General features: G+C 38.7%; 5 protein-coding genes across 8 annotated transcripts in view; all 5 read left to right on the top strand.

The window, feature by feature from the left end:
* Positions 1-118: 118 nt before the first annotated feature.
* LOC111433518 (pentatricopeptide repeat-containing protein At4g21065) lies at positions 119-2109 on the top strand. The gene has a single exon (XM_023070570.1). It carries the CDS (start codon positions 195-197, stop codon positions 2001-2003), a length of 1809 nt encoding a protein of 602 aa, XP_022926338.1. The 5' UTR covers positions 119-194; the 3' UTR covers positions 2004-2109.
* A 478-nt stretch (positions 2110-2587) lies between these two features.
* Positions 2588-9294, top strand: LOC111433536 (protein BREAST CANCER SUSCEPTIBILITY 1 homolog). Its single transcript, XM_023070599.1, has 14 exons — positions 2588-2755; positions 3008-3061; positions 3168-3238; positions 3570-3683; positions 3813-4276; positions 4648-4761; positions 4849-6159; positions 6290-6390; positions 6743-6929; positions 7071-7168; positions 7267-7387; positions 7480-7645; positions 7842-7960; positions 8740-9294. Exons 1-14 carry the CDS (start codon positions 2700-2702, stop codon positions 9088-9090), a joined length of 3327 nt encoding a protein of 1108 aa, XP_022926367.1. The 5' UTR covers positions 2588-2699; the 3' UTR covers positions 9091-9294.
* A 460-nt stretch (positions 9295-9754) lies between these two features.
* On the top strand, positions 9755-11514 carry LOC111433918 (putative F-box/LRR-repeat protein 9). Its single transcript, XM_023071192.1, has 2 exons — positions 9755-10242; positions 10695-11514. The coding sequence occupies exons 1-2, from the start codon at positions 9914-9916 to the stop codon at positions 11437-11439; spliced, it is 1074 nt and encodes a 357-aa protein (XP_022926960.1). The 5' UTR covers positions 9755-9913; the 3' UTR covers positions 11440-11514.
* Positions 11515-11949: 435 nt separating this feature from the next.
* LOC111433919 (photosystem I reaction center subunit psaK, chloroplastic-like) lies at positions 11950-12825 on the top strand. The gene is made up of 3 exons (XM_023071193.1): positions 11950-12108; positions 12190-12273; positions 12514-12825. Exons 1-3 carry the CDS (start codon positions 12025-12027, stop codon positions 12739-12741), a joined length of 396 nt encoding a protein of 131 aa, XP_022926961.1. The 5' UTR covers positions 11950-12024; the 3' UTR covers positions 12742-12825.
* A 122-nt stretch (positions 12826-12947) lies between these two features.
* The window catches only part of LOC111433917 (molybdate-anion transporter-like), a 4525-nt gene continuing 1926 nt past the window's right edge, over positions 12948-15546 (top strand). For 2 of the 4 annotated variants that reach the window (XR_002708883.1, XM_023071188.1), the window contains exons 1-5: positions 12948-13222; positions 14082-14226; positions 14319-14487; positions 14672-14942; positions 15205-15470. Coding sequence is in view for 3 of the 4 variants with exons in the window: in XM_023071188.1 (XP_022926956.1) it covers positions 13072-13222; positions 14082-14226; positions 14319-14487; positions 14672-14942; positions 15205-15470 (1002 nt within the window). In the remaining variant the exon portion in view is untranslated. Of the gene's footprint in view, positions 13223-14042; positions 14227-14318; positions 14488-14671; positions 14943-15204; positions 15471-15546 lie in introns of all 4 variants that reach the window. The other 2 variants (XM_023071189.1, XM_023071191.1) reach the window with 2 other exon arrangements.

Here is a 15546-nt window from a genome sequence, read left to right as displayed (position 1 = left end):
TTTTTTAAAATTTCAAATATATAATATATTTATTAAATATACAATTTTAATTTTAAGAACATATAATATACTTTTAAAAAAGAGAGCGTAAAATTGAAAATTTCCAAATATTTCATAAATAATTAAAAAAAAAAATCTAAAATTTATAATCTCTGAAGTTCCAGTTCCAAGTTCCAAGTTCCAAGCATGTTCCGATGCGCTCAAACCGAGCATCGTATCTCGCTTCAACTTTCTCCACTCAAACTTTCCCGGAAAATCACCTCTCTTTCATCCTCAGAAAATGCATTTCTCTCTTACAGTTATGCGGCTCCTCCCGATCCAAGTTGAAGCAAATCCATGCTTTCTCCATCAGACATGGCGTCCCACCCCCAAATCCCGACTTCAACAAGCATCTCATTTTCTCTCTCGTCTCCATTTCAGCCCCCATGACCTACGCCACCCGGATTTTCCAACAGATTCAAGCCCCCAATATCTTCACGTGGAACACCATGGTTAGAGGATTTGCCGAAAGCGAGAATCCCAGGCCGGCCGTGGAGCTGTATTCCCAAATGCACGCGGCGTCGTCCATTCAGCCTGATACGCATACTTTTCCCTTTCTTTTTAAGGCTGTTGCTAAGTTAATGGATGCTAGATTAGGCGAGGGGATTCACTCGATTGTTGTTAGAAATGGGTTTGATTCGTTGCTTTTTGTTCAGAATTCGTTGGTTCATATGTACTCTGTTTTTGGGTTTGCTGAGAGTGCGTACAAGGTGTTTGAGTTTATGTCTGAGAGAGATCTCGTGGCTTGGAACTCTGTTATTAATGGCTTTGCTCTTAATGGAATGGCGAATGAAGCTCTGACCCTTTTCAAGGAAATGGGCTCTGTGGGTGTGGAGCCTGATGGGTTCACTATGGTTAGTTTGTTATCTGCTTGTGTTGAGCTGGGGGCACTGGCCTTGGGGGAGCGGGTTCATGTGTATATGTTGAAGGTTGGTTTAGTACAGAACCCACATGCTAGCAATGCGCTTCTTGATCTCTATTCCAAATGTGGGAACATTACACATGCACTGAAGGTGTTCGACGAAATGCATGAAAGGAGTGTGGTTTCTTGGACTTCTCTGATTGTTGGGTTGGCTGTTAATGGATTAGGAAATGAAGCTCTTAAACTGTTTGGGGAGTTGGAAAGGAAGGGGTTGAAGCCTAGTGAGATCACATTTGTTGGAGTTTTGTATGCCTGCAGCCACTGTGGGATGGTTGATGAAGGCTTCGATTACTTTAGAAGGATGAAAGAAGAGTATGGCATCTTGCCAAGAATTGAGCACCATGGCTGTATAGTCGATTTGCTGTGCAGAGCGGGCAAGGTCAGAGATGCTTACCAGTATATTCGAAACATGTCGGTCCCGCCCAATGCAGTCATTTGGCGGACCTTATTGGGAGCTTGCACAATCCATGGCCATTTGGAACTAGGTGAGATTGCAAGAGCTGAAATCCTACAATTAGAACCGAAGCATTGCGGCGACTATGTCCTTCTCTCGAACCTTTATGCATCGGAGCGACGTTGGCTAGATGTTCAAAACGTGAGGAGGACAATGCTTATGAAAGGAGTGAAAAAAACTCCTGGGTATAGCCTTGTCGAGTTGAAGAATCGTGTTTATGAATTTATCATGGGCGATCGATCTCATCCTCAAAGTGAGGAGACATACGCAATGCTGGGGAAGATCACGGAGTCGTTGAAAATCGAAGGATACGTTCCTCGCACGGTTAATGTTCTTGCAGACATAGAAGAGGAAGAAAAGGAGACGGCATTGTCTCATCATACAGAGAAAGTTGCAATTGCTTTCATGTTGGTTAACACTCCACCTGGAACTCCAATTAGAATCATGAAGAATTTGAGAGTTTGTGCAGATTGTCACCTGGCAATCAAACTAATATCCAAGGTTTTCGAACGAGAGATCGTCGTAAGGGATCGTAGTAGATTTCATCATTTTAAAGACGGTTTGTGCTCGTGTAAAGATTATTGGTAATATTAGTATCGTCTCCTTATTATATACCTCCATTGACGTCTGTAATTTTTGTTTAAAGGAGAACGATGATTCTATATTGTTTGATATAGAAGATTTTGTTTTTTTATTTATAAATTTACTAAATAGACATGTATTTAACGTTTTTTTAAAAAATATTTTAATTTTGTGATTTAAATAGTAGAAATTATTTATTTAAATCTTAAATTAAAAAAATACAATAAATTTTATAAATATAATATTTTTATATTTTAAGCTCATATTAGTTTTGTTAAAATTAAAATATATATCTTGAATATTAAAAATTTATTCCAACGGTATGATTAAAATAAATTGTCATGGCTATGTCTTCTCGTGCAAGAATTCGGCCTCTGGTGGGGACATCATCCACGTGTCGAAATGTAAGTGGTCAGAAATATGTAATATTAATAATAAGAGATTGAGAATGAAATTATAAATTCATCCTTAAAATGTTATTTTTTAACCCGCGAAACAGTCTCATGAAAAAGGCGCGTGCGGGTTTGGCGTATAATTTAAATATATATATATAGGCGCGAAGCGACATCCTCACACATCGGCGTCTTCTTCTTCGTTTTCGTTCTTAGCCGCCATTTTCGCTGCTCCTTAGCTCAATTCTTCTTCACTGCGTTTTAGTGTTTTGTTTAGGTATCTTATTGTTGATTGTTTTTTTCTTTTTCAATGGGGGATTTCAGTCACCTGGAGAAGATGGGAAGAGAGCTCAAATGCCCAATTTGGTAACTCACTTCTCAATTGCTTTAGCATTTTAATCATTTCTCTCTCTCCCTCTTTCTTTCTTTGTTCGAGTTTGATTTCCAAGAATTAGGATTTTTTTTCTTTTTCAGATTACATAACATTTAGTTTAACAATCTGAAAATGGCTCTTATGTTATTATGGATTTGATTGTTGATGATGTATATTTATCTGATTCATGTGATTCATCTTTTTTCGCTACTTATTTCGTGAATTTTTCCGGAAATTCTCTGCAGTTTGAGCCTTTTAAACTCTGCCGCTTCACTGGGATGCAACCACGTATTCTGCTAGTAAGGCTCTCAACACAATCGATTTCCCTTTCTGTTTAATTATCTGTAAAGACGTCGGCCGAAGGAATCCTATGGTTTTCTGACCTCTTATTTGTTGTGAGTTTAGTGTATGTATAGAGAAGTCAATGAAATCGGCTTCAAACTGCCCAGTTTGTAAGGTGCCTTTTCGGCGTAGAGGTATGATTTTCTTAACATTTGGAGGTCTTGAACTGCCTTATATGTCTCCATTTTACGAATAAAACTGGCATGCACATATCTGCTATTAATATCTGTTAATTATGCTACGCCTCACATTCTGTTTCATTTCCTACAATCTCTTTTGGTTTTTGAAGAAGTTTCGTTGGCTCATTTTCTGACATTCTTTTTCATTAGGGAATAATAAAATGTAAAAATCAATGACCATTCATTCTAGGAGAATATATAGTGGTATTCCTTAAGAAATATGATTTCTGTCAAATTTTATCATGTCTACTAATTTTATTCTTGCTCTTTACAATCTTGTCTTCAGAAGTTCGTCCTGCTCCACACATGGATAATTTGGTGAACATTTACAAAAGCATGGAAGCTGCTTCGGGAATGAATATATTTATTTCTCAGAATTTGTCTTCTGCTAAGTTATCTGGTAAGATCGTAGTGAACATGGAAGACACTCGATTCCATTTTCTTACTATAACCTCAATGCAACTTATGCAATTCAAAATTTGATAGAATTTCTAATCACGCTCTTTCCTTTTGTTACTCCATACTGAAGATGGAGAGAATCAAGTGGAAGGTGATGGCAAAGGTTCAAAACGGCATAATGCAGAAACCAGCGAGTTCATAGCTTATGAACAAAGAACTTTGGAAAAAGAGCCACAAAGGACACGAAAATCCAAGCGGAAGAATTCTGCTTGTTCCCCTGTGAAACCTTCATTTCCAAGAAAGAAAAGGGTTCAGGTGCCGCAGTGTCCCCTTTCAGAAACACCTACCCGATCTGCAAAGTTAGTACATAGTTTTAACAAGGAGAATGAAGAACCGAGAAAAAGTGCAGTTGCTTCGGAGAATAAAGGTCAGCCAGTGCTTTCGCCTTTTTTTTGGTTGAGAGAAAGAGATGAAGATGAAAAGTCAAATCAGCAGTCTGATATGGATCAGCCTACGGACTCAATGACAATGAACGTTCTTTCCTTCAGTGATGTTAAGGATTCACTGGATGAAAGCCCTTCAAAGCCTTCAATGGTGAGTTTACTAGAAACATCTTGTGATTAAATCACTGTGGATATTGATTACAAAGCAAGTACAACAAAGTATGCAATCATTCTCACAACTTTATGTAGTTTCAATATCTTCTGCACTTAAAGTAATGTTACTCTTCTACAATCATTTTGGAAATTTCTATAAAATACATGAACATTGAAACAACCATTAAGCTCTGATGTAGGCTGCAGGCTACACATATTCAACCTCTCTTGTTATGTCATGTGTGGGCCTGCGGCAGCCTACAAACTTGACGTCTATTTTATTAGAAAAAGAGAAAGAAACAAAGCTAGTAACCCTCTACATTTTGAAATTTCTGATTTTGCTTATTTTATCTCGTTTTCCTGATGTAGGAGGAAGTGTGCGACAAGCCATCCTACGACTTGGATCTTTTTGATAGTGAAATGTTTGAATGGACTCAAAGAGCATGTTCCCCCGAACTTTGTTTAAGTCCCTTTAAACTGCAGGTATTAAAAATTTCATCATCACATCTGATAGATACATCAGAATTCCCCCCATACACTCCATTTAATTAATGCCATCAACGTGTGCAGGTTGAAGATATTGCCAGAACTGAAATAGCATTATTAGCAGCAGCACCTAATGAAGAACCTAGGGTTCAAAATCTAAATGGAAGGTCTAATCACAGTGGTGGTATACCGGACGAGTTGGTGGTAGCTGATGTGTCCCTTCTAGAAGACAACAGTACGAAGGATCATACTGGAAGTGCTAAACTCAGCAAAAGAGGTAGAAAGAGAAAGGAAACTGCACTGAGGAAATGTGCTAAAAGATTGGGAGAATCAGCCATTGACAATTATTCCCATTCAGGTATGGAAACCGAATGCTTGCTTCAAAAGCAGGAACACCATGTTAGTAACAGCTCTGATAATCTGAAAAATGTTACCAAAAGGAGCAAGAGGAAAATGCACCGTGGTATTGATGCAAATAAGATGACTCTTGAAAATGTTCCTGACGATCCAATTAATTTAGCCACTCCAAATGAGAATTTTGGAACCGAGACATCAGGCTTCCCAGAAGTGGAAAAGGTTAGTCAATTCCCGGAAAAGAGTCACAAGAACGGCAGAGCCTGCAAGAAAACGCACTTCGGTAGGGATGCCAAACAGGCGACTCCAGAGAATGCTATTGCCGATCCAGTCAGTTTAGGAGCTCCAGATGATGAACACGAGAATTTTGGAACCGAGCTGTTAGCTTTACCAGAGGTCGAAAAGGTTTGTCAATTACCTGAAAATAGTCGCATGAAAGGCAGAGGCAGGAAGAAAGCACACTTTGGTAACGATGCAAATATGACGATTCTTGAAGACGTTCCTGCACATCCCATTGGTTTAGGAACTCCAAACGATGGTTCTCGGAATTTTGGAACTGAGCTATCAGCTTTTCAAGAAATCGAAAAGGTTAGTCAATTCCCAGAAAAAAATAACAAGAATGGTGAAGCCGGCAAAGACCAGAGATTGGTCCAATACCGCAGGAAGTCTAAGAAACAAAAGTTATATTCAGGGGACGACAAACTGCGAGAGAAACAATCTTTCAATCAGAATCAACAAGATGGTTGCGCCATTCCTGATTTGACCACCACACCCGGAATTGCTACATCTACTGATAAAAAAAGGGAACATGAGAAACAAGATAAAAGTTCCTCTGCTTGCATAACAACTAGTGAGTATGATAACGTCACTCAAGAAAAGCCTGTTGCTCAGGAAAATCGAATTGAGCTCTCTGAAATTTTTCCATGCTGTACCGACACAAAAATCCTGGATCCTATGGCCAAAAAAGTTGGTTCAGGAAAACATGAAAGATTGGATAATGAATTTCATTGTGCTTTCTGTCTCTCATCAGAAGAGTCAGAGGTAGATCAACTACGCCTTTTCATTTACTTCCATCTGTTTCTAATTATAATTGTTTCGATTTTACCCGTCTGCCCAAATTCTTTCCGTTGTGGATTGCTTCAAACGCCAGTTTTATCTTAAAACTGTACAGGCTTCTGGAAGAATGGTCCACTACTTCAATGGAAAGCCGATTGCAACAGATGACGTAAAAAACTCTAAGGTCGTACATGCACACTGGAATTGTGTTGAATGGTAAAAGGATCCCTCCCACTTTGCAACAGGATATACTTCAAATTGCTTCCTTTAGTTTCATTGAAACTGCAGCTTCCTTTAGTTGATTATGCTTTCCTAATTTCAAAAGTACACCAAAGTGGAATTACATATCCAGGAGGAAACATTCAGCATTAAGTGAGAACATGCACAAGGTTTTCTTAGCACTAATATATAGGTTGCTTTATATAAGCAGGTGCTTAAAAGTAGCACGTTATATATACATTGCATGTGATACAAATGGGGCCATGGGGTTGATGGGCTAGACGATCATATCATGATGATTTTCTGTATGATGTCAGTAAATATATACCATCTTTATTTTAATGTGCAGGGCGCCCAATGTTTACTTTGATGGTGACACAGCGATTAACCTTGAAGCTGAACTCAGTAGAAGTCGAAGAATTAAATGTGGTTTCTGCGGAAACAAGGGTGCTGCTCTTGGGTGTTATGAGAAGTGTTGTCGTAAGAGCTTTCACGTTCCTTGTGCAAAATTGATGCCACAATGTCAATGGGATACTGTAAGTGCTGCGTGACCTGATTTTCTTTTTTCTTTTTTTTTTTCTAAAAAAAAAAGCATGTGACCTAAATTCTTATTGCATAACTTTTTGTGACACGTCTTTTCTGTATGTCCATCAACTTATGTTTGATCGCTTGAGCAGGAAAATTTTGTGATGTTATGCCCACTTCATCCGGATTCTAAACTGCCAAGCCAATATTTGGGACATCAAGAACGGAAAAGAAGTTGCGCTCCTAAGCGGTATGTCTATATTTGCTGATTTGAAACGTCTTTGCCGGTCATCATTTGAATTTATGCAATCCTCTCTATGCTTTGGTTTGTTGCCTTCTCAATTGCAGACAATCGAACACTAAATGTATAGCAGTTGCGCGTGAGATCAGCAATAGTAGAGGGTTTACATTTCGTGAATCATCTAAGAAATTGGTTCTGTGCTGTTCAGCTCTCACCACAGCAGAGAGGGTAACATTTTATGAACAAATATCGTTCATGTGGCACTTTTTTCTTCACAGTGAATTTTTCAGGGTCTTGATGGTTGGAAATGGGAATTGCAGGAAGCTGTTACTGAATTTCAGAGATTATCTGGAGTTCCAGTGTTACAAAAATGGGATGATAGCGTTACACATATTATTGCATCAACAGATGAAAATGAAGCATGTAAAAGAACCTTCAAAATTTTGATGGGCATTTTGAAGGGAAAATGGGTACTGAGTCTGAAATGTAAGTTCTATTCCTACATGATATTTTATGTTTTAGTTGTACTCTTGTTTTTTTCTTTTACTTTTTATGATAACAACAATAGTTCGTCCTCTTTAAGAAAAGAAATTGTCTATAAAAAATGATGTAAAACATGTCTGGTGGAACATGAATGGGACAAATTGCATCTGATACGTTCTTGCTCATCGTCCATGTGCAGGGATTAGGGCTTGTATACAAGCCATGGAGCAAATAGAGGAAGAACGCTTTGAGATAACTCTAGATGTGCAGGGAATCAGAGATGGCCCTCAACTTGGAAGATTGAGAGTCCTGAACAATGTAAGTCCCTTTTGCCTATGCGTTGTGATATTATCATACATGTATGGTTCTGCAATGAATCGCATTTTGGAGTGCTGGGTCTGGCTAATGCTAATTGTTGCGTAATGACCATTATTCTCAATTTACCTCTTCATGTCGCTTGCAATCCTATCTTTAGAACTTCAATTCCTGCTTAAATTTTACTTTCTTATTCCGTTTTCTGTGCCTTTTGAATTCAAACATTTTCAGCTATCTTTTGCCGTTGATTGGAACATTTCCTTCAGAATATGAAAAGATACTAAATGCTCTAAAGATGCAAACTCTACTAGTAGCGAAAAATAAAAAATTAAATCAAGAACATTAATGGAACATAAAAGCACCCCAATGTATCCTTGGCTGTTCTAATATTTTTGACGGCTAGTCTTAATTTGTTTCCATGTCAAATGATGTACTGAACTAATCTGCACAATTCCTTTGATAATTGAATCCAAGTTGAACAGTTTTTAACTTCTTATTTTCATTTTCAAGTATGCTGGGTTGTACAAAATGTTGGCAACAAGGCAATAAATTTTCAAAACTACGACCAATGTTTGTTCGAAGTATCATATAAATAATGACACGGGGATTAAAAGACTAGTTTTGTTTTTGTACTTTTGAGTTTCATCCCCACTTTTAGTCTTTATATTTTCTAATATTTAAATTTATTTCTGGTACTTTTCATAAATTTTAAAATTAGTCTTAATTGTTGGATGGAAATTACTTTTTATGAATAACAGCTAACAGCTGTTTTCTCTGTGCAGCAAGCAAAACTTTTTTCTGGGTTCAAGTTCTTCTTTACAGCGGATTTCTTACCTTCATACAAAGGATATCTCCAACAACTTGTTACTGCAGCTGGAGGAACTATTCTGCTTAGAAAACCAGTTTCAAGCAATCAAAACACCCCTTGTTCTTCACCTAATTGCCAAGTTTTCATCATTTACAGTCTTGAGATTCCTGATCAATGCGATCCAGGTGAAAGGAGTAAGATTCTCAATTACAGACGTTCCGATGCCGAGTCGCTTGCTAAGTCGGCTGCAGCCAAAGTTGCAACCAATCTATGGCTTTTGAACTCGATTGCAGGCAGTAAATTGAGCAGTCGTCTTGTGGAGTAACTGTGAGCCATGTATGTATATTTTCCTACTCAGCTCATTTCAGTTGTATTTCTGCTAGAAATAAGCATTTGAAGGCATATACAACTAACTCTTGAGAGAGAATGGCCAAACATGTCAAGCTAAATGTTATATCATATCATATCATAAACCATGTGATACAGATTTGGTATCTATTGATTTATAAATGTATTTAGTGTTATTTGCTTCTCTGTCTTCTTATGATCGTAGATTCATCGTCCATGCTTACTCATTGATGGTTTTCTCCACTTGGTTTGTTTCGATTTTTTCTTTTGATTAGATGAAATGTTTTCGATTTTTTTTTTTACTTATGATCTGGTATCCTTCTGTTTATGATTTAATTTCAAAATACTGTGTGAAAGGATACGATTTATTCTAAAATTAGTCAGTATAAAAAATTAATGCACGACTGAGAAAACCTTGATTGGAGATTGAATCCCTTGCTGGGGTAAAAAATTTTGAGATTTGATTCTCTAATCTTTTTTTGGAGAGATTTTTTTTTTTTTTTCAATTATGGAATTCAATATCACTTGGTGAAGAGATTTGATTCTTAAGTTGATTGAATTAAAATTACTAGGAAAAAACTACTAATGAAGATCCTTAACCTATCTAAAACAAGTGATGTATTCAAGATTTGTTGTTATCAAATGATAGGAAGTTACGTTAGATGATATGATTTTTGATTTTTGAAAAAATATCTGTGGATTTCATACCTCAATATTTCAAAAAATTTCCTATATATTTGATCCGGGTATGAGTAATTTCCCCAAGAAAAACACTGTTCTGTTTGATCGTTTCTACTCCCATGGAGTCGTGCCCCATCTCCGAACAGCCGGCGACGAACTGGCTTGATCTGCCCGATGACCTCATGATCACGATTCTGCTGAAGTTATGCGCCTTTGATATCCTCGTCAACGTGCAAAACGTCTGCTCGTCCTGGCGTAGGATCTGCAAGGACCCTTTCTTGTGGCGTGTCGTCGATATCCACTATATGGATAGTCGCGTGCAGTTGAGAACAGACCGCTTTGCGGAGATGATGTGCATGCAGGCTGTCAACCTTAGTTGTGGTCAATTGGTTGATATCAATATTGAGTCCTTCGGCACCGATGACTTGCTCCTCCATATCTCTCAGAGGTACGTTCTTATTCTCTACTCCCTCTTTTTTAGAGTTGTTTTTCGCAATTTTGTCATACTCGTATCTGCCGGTAAGTTTTCGGCTCGTATTACGATTTGTTTCCGAGTACATACACTCAAAATATACAATGCCTTCATACATACAAGCTTAGATTCATTATTGTTTAAGGTGTTTTTGTTCTATGTAGCTAGTCTGAAACTTTTGGACCAAATTTGAATTTGAACCTCCGTTCATGTTATAGCTGTAGGTGAATTGCATTTACATCGATAAGATAAATCTGAAGTTGTGAGAATAGTTCACATCTTTTGTGTCGTTTTGCCAAATTCGTAGCAGTTATGGATCCGAGATAATCTAAAGAATATCTATTATGTTCGATTCAACATATAATTCTAGGAAAGTGACAATTATTTCCTTGATTTTGTTTGAGGTTTGTATATGTAATTTGTTGCAGCTCAAAACGACTTAGAAGACTCCGGATAGTATGTTGCTCTGACATCTCTGCTGACGGAATCACTAAAGCAGCTTTGAAATTTCCATTGTTGCAACATCTTGAAATCTCTGGCTCTGCATATTGTTTGAAAACTTTGGCAACTGTTGGATGTTGTTGTCCTCGTCTGAAAACATTGAAGCTTAATTACAACAGAAGACGGTCTGAATTTGAACGGGATGAGGAAGCCTTGGCTATTGCTGAAAATATGCCTAATTTACGTAACCTTCAGATACGTGGCAACCTTCTAACTGAATGGGGCTTGCAGGCCATTCTTGATGGGTGTCCTCATTTAGAATATCTTGATTTACGCTGGTGTTACCATATAGGTTTTGCAGGACAGATGAACCTCTTACGTTCTGGAAAGATTAAAAGTTTCCGCTTGCCTGGTGAGTCCTTTGATGAGTCTGACAGTGTGAGCGAAACTTTTAGTTACGTTGGTGGCGATTCTGATGACAATTTCTCCGACGATTTCGACTCCGACACCAACTATTTCGACTCGAATGCCTGCCCTCCCTTTCCCACACACTGCAGGTTCATAAACGAAGCAGAGGAGCCTCGCAACTGCCATTTTGATTCTCTCTTCTGCAGGCAAGTAAGTTGTTGGTGTGTTCATTATAAGTTGCTTAGTAAGGAGAGAGTTGTAGGGAGTTGTTTAATTTTCTTTTCTTGTTTAATTTTTCTATTTTGGAAGTGTATTTGGATATGATCTACTTAGTATTTAGTTTAGATTCCATTAATTAGCGATGATGAATGGTGCAATTTTGTAAATGCTTTCCTTTCCCTTGTTTGTGTTTCAATTCTATCCAGATTAAACCAAAATTGAGCATTTTTTGTGGTTAGGGTTTATTTATAACTTTTATGTACAAAAAGAGCGAAATTTGCTTAGATTAAACGAAACGGCGTATTCAAGTAAATATTAGTAACCAAAAAATCTTCGTGGGCCGACCAGGCCCAATTAACATTAATGGGCTTAAGAGTGAACAAAATTGAGCAGCCCAGAGAATTTCCAGGCCCAGCAACGCCTGGCCTACATGCCCCCCAAACCAAAGCCTTATCCGTTGAGAGATATCCAATAGAACGGGGCCACGTAAGCAAGCAGGATCTAAAGCTAACAAGCTGTATCCAAATCCACCAATCAGAGGGCGCAAATTTAGTCCACGTGGCTGAGTGGATAGTCGAATTAGTACACTCTCTCTCTTTCCTTCTCTGAAACCCATATATGCTTTAAACAAACCAACAAACACAAAAGAAATAAATTAAAAATAAATTCAGTGGCTATAGCAGCAAGAAAATGGCAGCTACAATGATGACTTCGATCCCTCAGTTTTGTGGGCTGAGGCCAGCTGTTCCAGTGGCGGCTCCGGTTCGCAGCCTGGTATGTCCACGTCGCCGCCGTATCCGTCGGCATTCTTATTCTCTGTGATCGGAAATAGCTGAAATGTGTTTGATTTTGCAGGTGGCGGTGCCGCCCTTGAAGCGGAGAGGTGGCGGCGGCGCTCTCAGTGCCCGCTGCGATTTCATTGGCTCCCCCACTAATTTGGTAATCACTCTCTCAATTTCCACACTATCGAATTTTGTCGTTCCCTAAGAAGTTCAATTTTGTTTTAAAAAAATAATAGATCTGATTTCTAGTTGGGATTAATTAATAGTTTAGGATACGATCGTAGATATTGGATGTGAAAAATATATCCTATGAAATTACCAAAAACAAAGAATTAAATTACCCGGTTGAAGCAAATGGCGTAAAAAAAGACGAATGATATGTGTACACGTGGCGTAGATAATGGTGACGTCGACAAGCCTGATGCTATTCGCTGGACGGTTCGGATTGGCTCCATCGGCGAACAGGAAATCAACGGCGGGGCTGAAGCTGGAGGTGAGGGACTCCGGGTTACAGACGGGTGACCCAGCGGGCTTCACCCTCGCTGATACTTTGGCGTGCGGCGTCGTCGGCCACATCATTGGCGTCGGTGTCGTTCTTGGCCTTAAGGGCATTGGTTCTCTCTAAATGTTCTCTGTTTTCTTTGTTTGAATTAAAAATAACTTTTAAAAAGTTCTGTATGCTTCTTCGTTGAGTATATATATATTATTATTAGATTGAGCTCCCAATTTTATTGGTAATGGAGAAAGTTATATATATATATATATATATATATATATACATACATATATATATATATATCTATGCGGCGAATTGAGAAGGCGGAGATTTAAACCAATTTATACCCGCTTTCTTCTTCCACTCCAAACTTCGCGCTCCATTCGTCGTTTTACAATTTGATTCGCTATAAAGACAACAAATTTCGAGGTCTGATGCTTTTCTGATCTCTCTCCGACAATGGAGATCTTCTTCTATCTCGTTTTTGGGGCACTGGGCTTCATTGTTGCAGCCATCGAGCTGAGTAAAACCAACAGGGACAGGATCAACGCCACCACCGCTTTCAATTCATTCAAGAATAATTACCTTCTTGTTTACTCTCTCATGATGGGTACGTTCACCAATTTCTTTCTCTTCTTCCGCTTTAGATCTCAATCTTAATCTCACTCGACGTCCGCATTCTTGGTTTTGTTTGTTTATTCGCTCCGACCATATCCGTGTTTAAGTTTCTCGGATTTGTCGTGGATCCGATCTAGTTTCTTCCGTTTTTTTAGACTGGATGATTGGATCGTGTATGCCATTTGGATTGAATCTGTTTCCAATTTTTTTCATATACTGGCGTGGTCGCTTTGTCGGTATGTTTCTCGTATTGGATCAGAAGCAATTGTCCAATCGTCAGAAGCCGCACTCCCTACCGTTGTATCCAGAAAGTCCTAACGCTTACTGTTGGCAATAAAGCAAACACTATCTTTCTTTAGGAACGTATTCCAAATGTTGAATGCATAAAATCGTGAAATTTGTCCAATAAACATACCTCGTTCCTATATGCTAGAATTTTAAAAAATGATTCGGTCACGGTGTCTGAATCATGTCATATCTATGTCTCTTATCCGTATCCGTGCTTTATGAAAGTACTTGGGAAGGTTTAGGCCCCTCCCCCCGTAAACAATTTTGTTGTCTGCAACCTTTCTTTAAATGGACAAAAATTATAGCACTTTGTTCTTCCTCGAAGCCTTTTGGGCACCAACCGTTTTGTGTTATAGACATTATTCAGAAATTTGATTAGTTAGTTCTGATTTCCTTTGTAAACATTTTCGGTAAGAAGTTCACCTACAAATACAATTAGCTACTTTAGTTTCTCATAATCACAGTAAGTATAAACTATTCCCATCAAATTTTAGTCCTACATTTTTTTTTTACTTCTTGGGCAGTAAAGTTCTGATGCATATCCATGCTTTTTCTGGCGATAGCTGGGGATTGGTTGCAGGGCCCTTATGTGTACTATCTTTACAGTCAATATGGCTTTGGAAAAGGGGAGATTGGACAGCTTTTTATAGCTGGTTTTGGCTCCTCTATGTTGTTTGGGACAATTGTCGGATCACTTGCTGATAAACAGTAATTCTTCGCTTTTGAGCTCTGTTGTTACATCACCATGCTTTTTCAAAGGAAAAGGAATATTAGTATTGTTTCCATGCTTGTTCATGCAGAGGTCGAAAGAGAGCTTGTGTGACGTATTGTCTCACTTATATACTGAGTTGCATCACAAAGCATTCACCCCAATATAGAATTTTGATGTTGGGCCGCATTTTGGGAGGCATTGCCACTTCTCTCCTCTTTTCTGCATTCGAGTCGTGGCTTATTGCTGAACATAACAAGGTAACTCATTGTTGCTGAACATAACAAGATTTTACGCCTCTGCTTTTAATTTTGTTTTACCAATTGAGACTTTGTGTTTGGTCATGTCAATATGGACTTTCTTAACGATGGTGTTTCTCAAAAGCTAATGACCGTTTATTGCTATTAGTATATATCTTGAAAGTCTTCTTGTTATTCTCAACAGAGGGGCTTTGAGCAACAATGGCTATCAGTTACTTTCTCAAAGGCAATATTTCTTGGCAATGGTCTTATTGCCATTTTATCTGGGCTTTTTGGGAACGTACTAGTTCACTCCTTGGATCTTGGGGCGGTAGCGCCCTTTGATGCGGCTTCTTGCTTTCTTGCCCTTGGTATGATCATCATCTTATCTTCGTGGACAGAGAACTATGGAGATCCATCTGAAAACAAAGACCTTCTCACCCAATTCAGGGGTGCAGCAGTAGCCATTGCTTCTGGTAGAGTCCTGACTGCGTTTTATTTATTTTTTTATAAGTTCCGGAAAATGAATATACTTCACTATATGAACCTTTTGACACAGGATCTATTTTCATATATAGATGTTCTAGTAGTTGTTTTGGGGCACAGGATCTATTTTCTTGTCCACTCAATTCGTCTTGGTCGTGGATCATATAGTTTCATGAAGTCTTATGTTTGGTTGAAGGGATTCTCCCCCATTATTACACCATCTTTATTTAGCATGTCTCCGCTGTTGATCAGATGAGAAAATTGCCCTCCTTGGTGCTATTCAGTCCCTGTTTGAAGGTTCAATGTATACCTTCGTCTTCCTTTGGACTCCTGCTCTGAGCCCCAAGAATGAGGAAATTCCCCATGGCTTCATCTTTGCAACATTCATGTTAGCTTCTATGTTAGGAAGTTCCCTAGCATCTAGGTTACTGGCCCGCGCATCATTAAGGGTGGAGAACTATATGCAGATTGTTTTCGTTGTCTCAGCTGCATCTCTTGTTCTCCCAATAGTTACAAGTGTAAGTTTGTTCCATGCCTTACCCCCCCCCCCCCCCCCCCCCCCCCCCCCCCCCCCCCCCCCCCCCCCCCCCCCCC

This window comes from Cucurbita moschata, unplaced genomic scaffold (genome assembly GCF_002738365.1).
Source record: "Cucurbita moschata cultivar Rifu unplaced genomic scaffold, Cmos_1.0 Cmo_Scf00043, whole genome shotgun sequence".
In the NCBI taxonomy this organism is placed as follows: Eukaryota; Viridiplantae; Streptophyta; class Magnoliopsida; order Cucurbitales; family Cucurbitaceae; genus Cucurbita; species Cucurbita moschata.
Note: the sequence above shows the minus strand (reverse complement) of the source record. Positions and strands in the feature narration are given on the sequence as shown.